This window comes from Tachypleus tridentatus, chromosome 5, assembly GCF_004210375.1.
Source record: "Tachypleus tridentatus isolate NWPU-2018 chromosome 5, ASM421037v1, whole genome shotgun sequence".
Taxonomy (NCBI): domain Eukaryota; kingdom Metazoa; phylum Arthropoda; class Merostomata; order Xiphosura; family Limulidae; genus Tachypleus; species Tachypleus tridentatus.
Window position 1 is genome coordinate 17,078,852 of NC_134829.1, and position 12,602 is coordinate 17,091,453.

Sequence of the window (12,602 nt, forward strand, 5' to 3'; positions counted from 1 at the left end):
TGTTACTCTGATATAAGGTCTTTTAGCTTGTAGTTTCAGAGAGGAAGTCAAGATTGTGAGGTCATTTTCTACAGCTATATTTTTACTGTTGTCATGTTTTCTTGAAGTGTAATTTTTTATTTTTTATTTTTGGCAGATATTTGGAACTATATGGTTTTGTTGGATTGGTCTTAGATATATTTTTGTTTCCAAATAACATTGTTATTAAGTCATTCAAAATGAGAGAGAAATCTATTCAACTTTTTCTGTGATTTCTGATTCTCCTTTTAAAGATCTGTTAGTTGAAATGGTTCTGAATACCTATAGGGGGCAATCTTGTAATGGTGATACTTAATCAGGAAACCAATTTCAACAGCTGTTCTTGAGAGTGTGAGGTACTGTTAGTAACACTGAATAATAAATGACATGATCAACGTTTGAAAACTTATGTTTTTTCTGAGTAGGGACAAAGGATAGTTTATGTAATTTTAGTTATTTTTTGTCCTATCATTTTGTTATTTTGATATGAAAGATTGATATAATTTTTGTTTATTACATGGAACAGTTAATTATTTCAACAATATTTTTCTTGCAGTGATAAGCTTTACTATGTAATATGTCATGAGCAGTAAATTGATTCAAAATAAGTTCGAAAAAAAACAAACTTCACTGAAATCGCTTTAAGGAGTCAGTTTATTGCCTGAATGTGTTTATCTGTCATCTGGTTTTTTATCAATGAGGAAAATCTTATTTATCATTGTATGCAACGCGCTATACTGAGTAGGAATTAAAAAGATGAGCGTAGATGAACTAATGTATTTTTATTGTTTAGTGTTTTATGATATCAAATTAAATGCAATCTAAAGCATGACTACCTGGAAAAAACGTGCCTATAATTTCTAAATTACTTTAAATTGAATAGGGTGAGAGATTGTGTAGCAGCCAAGAAAGACAAAGAGATAGATACAACAGTTGATAGAGGAAAATAGTACCAGGCAAAAGTAAACAGTTATGTAACTTTGCTGTCATTGGGATCACAGTGTTGTTACTGGGAATGTTTGCCCAGTTTTTCTGGTTTGTATTCACGCATGCACGCTAGTGCATTACATCATGATCTAAAAATAGCACAAATCCACGACCCCGATAAGGCCTATTGTTGCTAAAATTGGCAGGTAATGCATACAAGTAAACAAATAAAGAGTTGAGAAAAACAACAGGAACTCAGCTTTAGGTTTAGAAACATTTTTCAAAGAAGGCTCTTTTTTGGTTAGTTAATTTTTCATTTATTCAGTTCATACAAATATATATTTTTTGATGAATAAAACACCTTTTTGGCAAGTTTAGCTTTATGAGGTTTTATTTATCTGCTGAAGTTTGAGGCTTCTGAAGTTGCTATTGCAGAGTTTTCAGCATGGATTCTGATCTCATATGTGAAATAAGGGGGACAATTAAAAAACTGACATCATTAATTATAAAAAGTTCACATTAAACAGAAGAGGAGGATGTTACTTGATATTCTTAACAGCTGTTTTAATTGCATCTTATTGTTTGAATATATATACATAATATATATATATATATGTGTGTTTTAAGAAGTCTTTAAAATGAGGAACAGGCAGATATATGTACAGTCCCCCTCCACTTAAAAGAGGTAGGTAACCTGTTTATTACTTGGATTACCACTTATGGCTTTTTGTTTTGAGACTTTATCTGTTTGTTTCTTTGACATTACTTCCTGTAAGAATTAACAGTTTTTTCTCAAGAAATTTTCTGGTATGTTTTTTCTCAAGAAATTTTCTGAATGTGTGCTGTTTTTACATGTTAGTAATATGCTTAAGTTATTTTTTAAGGCCTTTACATATATTTCATTATGTACTAAACTTTAAAAATTATTGGAATAGTATTGAAATCATTAGATACCCATACATTGTTTTACAGTGAGCCCTGAATTGACCAAAACTTAATGGTGTTTTGAAAGAAACAACAATTTTTAAACATTTTTTATCTGGATAAATGTTTTAGTATTACATACATTTCATATCAGAAGCTTTCCACAGTAAAATTAAATAAAAGTCTTCTGAGATGTTGTTTAATATTTACTTTTTTTATATGATATTGAGTTTTATAAAATTATGTATAATTTAATGAAACAAAAACCAACTGAACATTCAATAGAATAATATAGTAGGATGTTGCAGCCAGGATATGGACTCATTACACTGTTGCTCCTCAGTGACAGTGATATGTTTTCCAACTTTCATCACTATAAGCCAGGTTTTGATACTCATGGTGGGCAGAACACAGGTAGCCAACTGAGAATTCTGTGCTTAATTCTAAACAAACAAACAATTATTACAATGTCAGAATAAACTTACAATAATAATTATAGCATTTATAAGTACATTATAGCTATAGTAAGTAATAAACAACTTTATTTAAATAAAAAGTTAAAAACATATGAAATTTTGATTCTTTCAAAAAGTATATCATGCATCATGAAATATATTCATTTTATTTAAAAATGAATAGAAAGATAAATAATAGATGGAGCCACGTAGGACTTTGTGGTGATCATACTACACAGTGAATTTATAGATTCATGGCTTATGGTCTGTTACCACAAAAATGTGCTCTGCACTTTAGAACCATGGGTGCAGTATAAGAGTGACAGTGAAATCCCATCATTCTGTTAGATAAAGTAGTAACTCAAGAGTTAACAGAGGGTGCTGTTGATTACCTACCTTTCTTCATGTCTAGTCTGTCAGCTCAAAATTAGGGATAACTATTCAGATAGCTCTTTATAGTTTTAAATCAAAAACAAATGACTGAAAATGTAACAGATGAACTGTAGTTAAATGAAGCATGCATATTTTACATATTGTGTGTTAAATATTATGCTGTCTGTAATTTAAACAATTTTTTTTTTTTTTTCAGATATGCCTGGGTACCTATGAGTGCTTTCATTGCATCTTATGGAGGGCCATGTGTCACATCTCTTACTTATTCTGTCAAACTTGTGAAACCGGGTATTCTCTCATACTCATATGAATATGTTGATGATAGCATTATTTTTAACTTTGAGGTATGAGATCACAATTTTTCAAATGAAGAATTTTATTGGAATAGGTTTAAAATTAAAAATGTATGTTGAGATTAGACCAATGCTATATTTGAACTGATGAAGCTGTGAACTAATAAATTTTAGGAAAGTTATTGGATTCTTTCAATAAATTAATTGTATAATAGAAAAGTATTGAAAAAAAATAAACATAAATAACAGTGGTACAATTGTGGTAAAAAGATTAGATCAAAAAGTAGAAGGTAAAAATGACTAAGTTACAGTATATGTAGAACTGAAAATGTCCTCTGTGTTTGTTTTTGAAGGTGTATTTATTCACTTTTAGATATCTTTAAGATTATTTACTGCTTTGACCAAAAATGCAAGGGTAATTCTTGAGCACAAATTTTGAATCTGTGTGTTGTAAGTAATGTGAAATATCTTGTACCCAAATTCATTGAGACATTTAGGAATATTAGAGGCATAAAATCCCTTCTATTACTAACAGGATGGTATGGAAATATAGTTAATTGATAAATAATTAATCCAAATTTCAGGAAATACAGCTTTAACTTCATATTATTCTTTGAAAATGATTACTTAGGAAGATTTCAGAAGACAAAGTTGAGAACACTATTTGTTTTATATATGAATATGGTGCATTTTGATTACAAATATGCATCAAATCAATATCATAGACTATCTTGTTTGCCATCACGATTTATGAAAGCTCATTGTTCTATAACAGTGTTTTAAATATAATAATTTTGCAATATTAAAGCAATGATAATCATACAGTTGGAACATCGAATTTTTGATGATATGTGAATATGAATTGTAGAAGGATATCTTTCCCCTGTAAAAATTATTTAGTGTTTTGTAAGTTTATTGTAGCTATAAGTAGTAGTCATCAGTTTAAAAATCAGCAGATAAATGTTATTTCAAAATTCTCAAAATATTGATTGGAAGAGAGTCATTACAGCTACTTAGTAATATTAAAAGAAAAATTCTTAGGTTTTATCTGCTAGAATTTTTATATTAAAATTTTATATGACCATTGCAAGCAGTGATTGTTTGTAAACTATATTGTAGAAACATAATATTAGGTTCACTTGTGGCTACAGTATTTTTAGGGTACTATTGGTTACTGATTACAATATTTTATTTTAATTCACACTATAGTTTATGCCTAAGTTCAGTAAGCAACTTGTTAGATGATTGAAACCATATGCATTATATTAACATAATGATTTCCCCATCTGTAGCTGAACTTACTAGGCTCCATATGATCAGTTGAACCATGGAACAGTTTTAATTAACATGCATTTTATAAATATACAGACAGATACACATCAATAATTTTTACTTTTTAGGCACAGAATGAACAATGTCAGTCTATTGATGAAGTGGAAAAATACAAGTGGCCTTCAACATCTGGTGAAGGACAGTGGAAAACTGTGACAGTAAGCATGTACATGCAATGTAACTTGTATGTATATTGCACAAAGTGCTCAACTGTTATTAATAAATTTTATTATTTATATTGCCAGAAATCATCAAAACCATAAAGAGTTTTTTTTTTAATAGTAGTGTTGTAACACTACCCTTTTTTGAGTGGGTTCTTTTAAGTTATTTGGCAAAAATAATTTCAAATCTACTTCATGTAATGATAAGTAAATTAGAGGATTGCTTCCTGAACATTTCTACAAGCTTTTACACTTGTTGTAACTTGTAGGTGTAAGTTTACAAATGATGTGTAAAGGAAATACCTAACTAGGGATAATGTAAAAATGAACTTTCTTGTTGGATTTTGTAATTAATTCATCAAATATTTGAATAAAAGTGATCACTAGTACTGATCCAGATACTTTCCTGAACTAAACTAACTGGCTCATTTACTGTTTCCCGCTTGTTCACTAACGCGAGAACAAAACACTTTATGCCTCAGTAATTCTTGTATTTATAATTCACTCTCACTTTTTTATTTCTCAGAGTGATTAGATTTCTTGTATGGTACTTCCCTCCATTCACAAGATTAGCTATTCTTGTTCAGTACTACCCTCCATATGTACATTTTTTATTTATGCATCCCACAAACCTTCTTCTCCCAATTATTGGAATCAAATGATTCCAACATGTTTCTCATGTAAATTATTATGCATCATTTCTCCATCAATAAGAGAATGAGATACATAATGCATGCAGCTCCATCTTTATGTCTTTACAAAACAGTTGCTTCTTGTTTGGCAGTGCTTATGCTCAGGTGTGTTCCTTTTTGTTTGTTTAAAGTTTCATGTTCATCTTTAACTTACCCATGAAGTGGTCTTAATTCATTTTCACTTCTAATTTTATTAAGACTGTTTCTTAACTTCACTTTAATCCCAGTTTATTACTTTCAACTTGTTATTTATAATTGTTTTTATTGGTTGACACTTCTTTCTGAATTCTGAAGTTCATGTTAGTACTTTGGAAGTCACGCCTGTGACTCATGCTGTGTCTCAGACCTCATATGTGGGTGACCTAGTGGGAGATGTATCTATGTTAATTCAACAGGAGATTAAACATTACATGGCTCAACTTCTGTCTTTGGACCTTGCTCCACTTTCTCCTGAACAAGTTGAGCCTGTTCAAGCAGACAAAGACGTGGATTACCTATTTCTACCTCCTGATTTTATCATGCTTTTCCATGCTCCACCTGAGGAGTCACTTAGGCTTAGGTATTTTTAAATTTTGTTTCTCAGGTATGTGATGTTTTGCCCCTTTCCCCTCTTTCCTATAAACTGCATCCTTTCTTACTTTGGGACAATTCTTTGCAAACCTATTTTTTTTTCCTTCCCCAGATACTTGGGTACATGCTGACCAATTTGCCTCTCAATTAAATGACAGGATTAGCATACCTCACCCCACATGGGTTTTGGACCAGTTTGCTTTGCATATAATTGTGCAGACTGTCCTTTTTTTGGAACCAACCATTGTTAGGTTTCATTTTACCTTTTGGGGTGTGGTCCAATATTTCCTGTAAGTCTGACTCATGTCCAATTTTACCACCTTTGTCTTACTCTCACAGTTCTTTTATGGTATTTAAAAACATGAAGGTTTTGTTGACTCATTTGTTGTCTTTGGCTGTGGCTTTATGTACATGGTTTCTCTGTTATTAGAACTTTTTATGTTGTGATTTGACCTTAACTTGCATCTGTTTATCATCTTCTTATCTTGAAGATTTACATATGGCCCTTTTTCTACACTGACATGTTTCTGAATCTTTGGAATCACAAGTTGCATCATTGCAACAACAGTCTATCCTTTCCATCTTTGTTGCCTGTTTGTTTCAGTCAGAGTCCACTGTGACACCTGTTACCATTTCTTGCCCCTCTCCTTCTCAACCTTTACCTATCTCTTCTTCTCAGGATATCTTATTGTTTTATTTGATAATGCACATCACATTTACAACAGTATCGGTGACTACTCAGTTGGTCCTGGTCTGGAGAGAATTCAACTTGTTGATTTTCTTCACCACTGCTATCCTTTTTTCAAGAATTATTGTGTCCTTCAAATAAAATTTGAAGGATTTCAGTTTTTTCTGCATGTCCTGTGCATCTTATATCTGCTTCATTTCAGCTGTCTTAGGATCCCATGACCAGCCAGTGTCTGTCAGAGATGGTTCAGGAACTACTTTATCATCAAGCTATCAAACCTGTTCTACATTCTCCACCAGGCTTTTATTCCAGATTTTTGTTGTTTCCAAGAAAACTGGGAACTGGAAGCTTGTAATTGATTTGTTAAACATCAGTTGCTTCATTCGAATACCCTACTTTACCTTGGAGTCATTTCTAACCCTAATGGGGGAATGTTTTCTCTAGAATTATTGATGACTAAGGTGGATTTTGCCAATTTCTATACTGCCATGGTCTTGTCTTATTTTCAGTTTTTCCATCAAGGGTAGTTTATCACTTTTACACCTTGCCTTTCAGTAAGTTTTCTCCTTGTAGATTCCTTTGCTATATACCTCAATCACAAGTTATTCTTCTTTTAGTCCCTAATATCTCAGTCTCAGGCTATCAATGTTTTCAGCCAGGATTGGTCCAACAAATTCATTTATGTTTATACACCTATTTGATTACATCAACAGATAATCACTCTCATCCATACCACTCCACACAGAGTCCTTCTGATCACTTCTTATTTATTGGTTAGTTCAACCATGGTCTCCATAATCACAACTGCAACTTTTTTTTCCAGAATCTTCTTCTTCTTCATCAGCTTCAGTTACCAGTTCTACATCCAACTATTTGTATCCTTTGTCTTCACGTCTGGCTTTTTTCTGGTTCATAGTGAGGAGATCAGGTTTCTCCCATTGAGTAGTTTTCCTTCAATGGAGATGTATCAGCATATGTTCCATAGTAGGTCTGGGACTCTGGAATTCCTGCAGACTAACCTATAGTAGCTTGAGGGGTGGAGTTTCTCATATATCTTTTCAACTGGGGACTTTTGTCTTCTTGCTCTCAGGTTACTAGGGCACATTTCTCATATTTTTCTTTTTCTTTTATGGTCAAATTTTTGCACTCTATGTCCTTACCATGTTAATGCATTCCAAGATGACATGCTCTTCCAGACTGGGATATTAATGTGGTCCTTCATTTCCTCACTTTCCTTCTATTTGAACCACTTTCCTTGTGTTTCATGTTTCACTTTTCCTTTAAAACATATTTATTTGCCCTTAAAGATCTGATTTATTTGCCATTGACATTTCATGTACACTTTACAGCACTACCTATCTTCTCCTTTATCTGAACTGTTTCTTCCTCACAAAAACCTCTGGAGGGTCACTACTTCTTTTAACCTATTTTTTTCCTTCTGTTTCTCATCTCTACTCTCGTTTCAGTTTGGAGAGACTTCTATGTCTGGTCCATTCATGCTCTTCCTGGTTATGCTGCTTGCATGGCTTCCTTCTGTGGTACTCATTCCTGACTCTTTATCCCTTGGCAGTCTTCTTCTTGGAAGTTGTTTCAGATGTATTTTCATCATGAGATTTTACATCTCACCTTTTCCCACACATCTCATATTTGTTGGCCATTGGAGGAAATCCTACCATTGGGCACATTGACAACACCAAATACACTCATCTCCCATTATTTAAACCATAGTGGAGTTTCTTTTTTGTTGGGTTTATGTCTTCCACCTGTGACCATTCTTCAGACTTTAGTGTGACTTTGATTGAGTGAGTTTGTATTCATACTTTTCTTTACCTTTCACGGACCTTTGCTTCATTTACTTTTTGTATGGATTTTGTTCTGTAGTGATTGGTGCCTGATCAGATATTTATCAACTTGAAATCTGCACTGTAGAGCCATGTTGACTTGTGCTTCATCTTCTGTGGCTTCTCAGTGCTCACTGTTGAGATGGGGTGTATCCCAAGATCACTTGTAGGCAAATAATTTTACAATGTAATTGCTTCATAAACTTGCCCATTCATACCATCATCAGACTGCATGAGTAAAGCAATAGGGGATAGTTGCCCCTCCCTACTATGCTTTTTATTGAATAAATTGTTATGGTCTGTTTTTCAAAATAGGATTTTGTGGTCACCCATTGCACTTTCTCAAGTGATGATATTTCTCCAGATTCTCCACTGCATTTTTACTCACATATTTTTCAAGTGCAGTATGGGAGTTCTAACCACTTTCCGATTCCAAGCCACTTGGGTGGGCAACCATGGATGTACCCTACTCAATGGGTTCTGTACAAAACTGGCTATGATCATGCAGTGCAGAGTAGGGCAATTAGGTTCTTCAGGTTTCATTTGTTTGCGTCAGTCCCAAGACTTAATTAGTGTGGTATTCTAACTAATAATTTGAGTGGAGGGAAGTACTTTATCAGAAGTTATAATTTTTCTGTAGTGAAAATGTATTTCTCTTAGATACTTCCCTTTGATCACACTTTTTCTCTGATGTTTACATCTAATGCCAAACCTTCAAGTGATAGTTTGGTAGGAGTATATAGAAGGAGTCGCATGCATCATATATGTAATGTTCCTATTGATGTAAAAGTGACACGTGATGATTTACATGAAAGACATTGGAATAATTTGATTCCAGTAAAGTGGGAGTAGAAGACTCGTGGCGTGCATTAATAAAAATTTGCATATAGAGGGCAACACTGTTCAATAGTAGCTAATCTTGTGAATAGAGGGTGTTCCTATCAGAAATACATTTAGTGTATACAAAAATTAGAACTTTCATGATTTCAAATTTAGATCTTTCTAGGTCTACTCCCACAAACTTACTTGACCTCAAACTCTTGCACTCTCTAACTAATATGTAAATTACAATTTAAAAAATATAACTTATAACACTACTTTAAGCTTTGGTTTTAAAAATTGTATTTTTCCATATTTATAATTGGCAGTCACTTGCATGTTGTTAAAATCAGTTTTGACAAAAGAGTTTTGTATACACAGTTTATTTTTGTTAAAAATATTTGTATAGAAGTTGTGTATTAATTATCGCTGAAATTATTTTATATATCCATCAGGTATGTCAGTTTAGATAATTTATGTGAATTTAAATGAACTTATTTTATGTTTGATCCCTGTTTCTTTTGGTAAAGATAATATTACAAGTAAATTAAACATAAAAATATGTTGTTCAATCCACATATGTTTATATATATTTAGAAACTGTAAATATATATACTTGTGCAAAAATGAGAAACTTTACTTAAAAAGTTTTTTGTTAAAATTATTTTAAAATATCTTTGTGATCTAATAGTGCAGATATTTCAGTTTTGTAGACCATATATCACTATAAATACATAGCAATCTCTAGTGGAAAATGAATATTAAAAAAGGAAACCTTAAATTTAAAATAATTGGAAATCTCTTGTATATTATTCATCTAGTTTCCTCTTTGTAAACTACTCTTGTTTCTCAACATTTTCCAAAATGACTAGATTTTTGTGGTCTCAAATGTATAATTTTCTATGCCTACAGCCACAAATTTACTTGATCTTAAAGTCATGCACCCTCTATTTAAATTACAATATGAAAAAATATAGCTGACTATATGTATAACCTTTATATTGTAAGATAGAAATATAAATTTAAAATTTAATATTTTTTTTAATATTACATAGGTGGAGTTGAAAGCTGGTCTGAATGTTCTTTATTGGAAGACTATTGGAATGGGAATGTTAAACAGAGATGGTAGAAAGCCTAAGCCTGTGAGGATAAAATCCATCACCATTACAGGTAAGTATGAGGCATATGAAATTAATTGCTTTTGTTTGTTTCTTGTTATTGTTTTTTTAGTTACTAACTGTTAACATGCAATTTCTGCAGGATTGTTTTTGTAGAATATACCAGTGGAAAATTTTACTAATATATCTATGTATTTTAACTGTCTAACTGCTTCATTAAATATATTACTTTTAAACATTGATATGGTTATTTATTATTATTCCTTTCAAATATATCCTATAAAATATTGCTGATACATTAAAATATTTTATTTTTTGACAGTTTGGTGATATAACACTTAATTTCAATTTTTAAGCACTTAAGTGATTATAAGTCATTAACAGCTATCATATGACTACAACCTTAGTCGAATTGTTACATGTATGCAATCAAACAAAGAATATTTCCTTAAAAATTATTTACTAGTGAAAATTGTCGTTAAAAACACTACTATGCCATACTTTAGTGAGCTTTGAAATTACAAGCATATAGATAATTTTCTTCATGAATTGTAATAAATTGAAAAATTGTAATTTTTCGTTTTTCCTCCACAAATTTTTCATTGTAAATTGCTTATATTGCTTCAGATACATCAGGCAACAAAATTTAAAATATGATAAAAAACTTAAGTTTGGATAAATTTCTATTTAAGTATATCAGTCTCACCATATTTAACATGCAATAAAATGTCATAACATGAAATGGAGATCCTAAAGATATTATCCTTCGTACAAATATGAAGACACACAATTACATCATCAGCATTTAGCTTATACACTTTTTTCATTTCCTAAATTGAAAAATAGAACCAAATTAAAGAACTTGTAATGCATTTGTCAAAAATAACAAGTATAAATCTAAATTTAAATTTATAATACCAAAAAAAAAAAACTGGTTTCTTTCAAAGCTTGGACCATTTTCTATCCTTTTTTTTATGTGTTTTTATATCAGCATATTTCTGTTATTCTGCTTGTTTGTTTCTTTATCCATTGAAGAGTTTCTCAATATATTTATATTTACATGAACAATTTTTTCCTAAATTGGCTTGTGCTTTTAATATTATTGTGTATAAGTGATGTTTTTCATAATATGTAGATACACAGATTTTTCAGTTACTTTTTCTATGTTATACTTATTTTAAATTATAGTAACTGAAATAAGAGAAAACTACAACAATAAAAAAAAGTTCTTGCTGAAGCATGGTAATGAAGTATTTTTGACAGGAAATTTAGGGAATCTCCTCTGATTCAATCCATACTAACAGATACAATGTCTGGTTCCTATAAAGCTATTATTACTTTATATAAGATTTAGTTTATTCAAAAAATGTTTACAATAAATTCATTTACAAGGTATAAAAAGCTAAATTTAACAACTAAAGTTTGTAATTTGTAAAAACTGATTCTGATTTGTTGTACTAAACTCAGATTTTGTGTACATAGTTAGTGGGTCATAGTACAGACTATTTGATTTTTTTCACTTTTCATTTTTAGGAGTAGCTTATGCTTCAGAGTGTACACCTTGTGAGGCTGGAACCTATAGCAGCCAGGGCTCAAAACTCTGTACACCATGTAAAGAAAACACTTACTCAGAACGTGGGGCTGCTGCATGTTTATCATGTAACACCATTATTCAGTATGCTCGTAAGTACATTCTACAGCTAAAAGCTGGAAAGTTTGTTTTTTACAGGTAATAAGCTGTAAGATTGTTTGTCTGTTTAAAATCTTTTAGGGTTTTATTTCGATGAATATCATGTGCTGAAGTTTGTGAAATCTGTCTTGTTTTTAAAGTTTCCAAGCAGGTATTAATAAACGTGAGCATCACTTGTGTATATATATAAAACACTGTAATATAAGGTATTATTCACTAATTATATACGATTACAATCTTTGTTTTTTCTTCATTTTATTTTCATATTTGTATTTAAAAGTATTTACATCTTTTATCAGCCAAAGGCTCAGCTAAGTGTTTGGATCGACCTCCTTGTTCAAATTATGATTATTATGAACTGAAAACACCTTGTGATGACAAAAAACAGACTGAACTACGTTTTGAGTGGATCAAACCTAAGATATGTCGAGATGAAATACAGGGCTCTGCCAAGCTTCCAATGTCTGGTACGAAAATTGACTGTCCACCATGTAATCCTGGCATGGAATATTCCAACAAGTCAATGTGTGCCTTCTGCCCAGAAAACCACTATTCTGATGGCTATTCAGGTAATGAGTAAAAAATTAAGCTAAATTTGCTAGCTTATCATAGGTTTTATGTTTTTTAAGAGACTTCTCACATATTTTTCATTCACTCTACTATTAGCAAAAATAAGATTTA

General features: G+C 31.3%; 1 protein-coding gene across 3 annotated transcripts in view; it reads left to right on the plus strand.

The window, feature by feature from the left end:
• The window catches only part of LOC143250619 (endosome/lysosome-associated apoptosis and autophagy regulator family member 2-like), a 95,265-nt gene that overhangs the window by 20,727 nt on the left and 61,936 nt on the right, over positions 1-12,602 (plus strand). For all 3 annotated transcript variants that reach the window (XM_076501447.1, XM_076501448.1, XM_076501449.1), the window contains exons 4-8: positions 2,914-3,061; positions 4,411-4,500; positions 10,169-10,283; positions 11,765-11,914; positions 12,221-12,490. In XM_076501447.1, the coding sequence (XP_076357562.1) occupies positions 2,914-3,061; positions 4,411-4,500; positions 10,169-10,283; positions 11,765-11,914; positions 12,221-12,490 (773 nt within the window). The remainder of the gene's footprint in view (positions 1-2,913; positions 3,062-4,410; positions 4,501-10,168; positions 10,284-11,764; positions 11,915-12,220; positions 12,491-12,602) is intronic.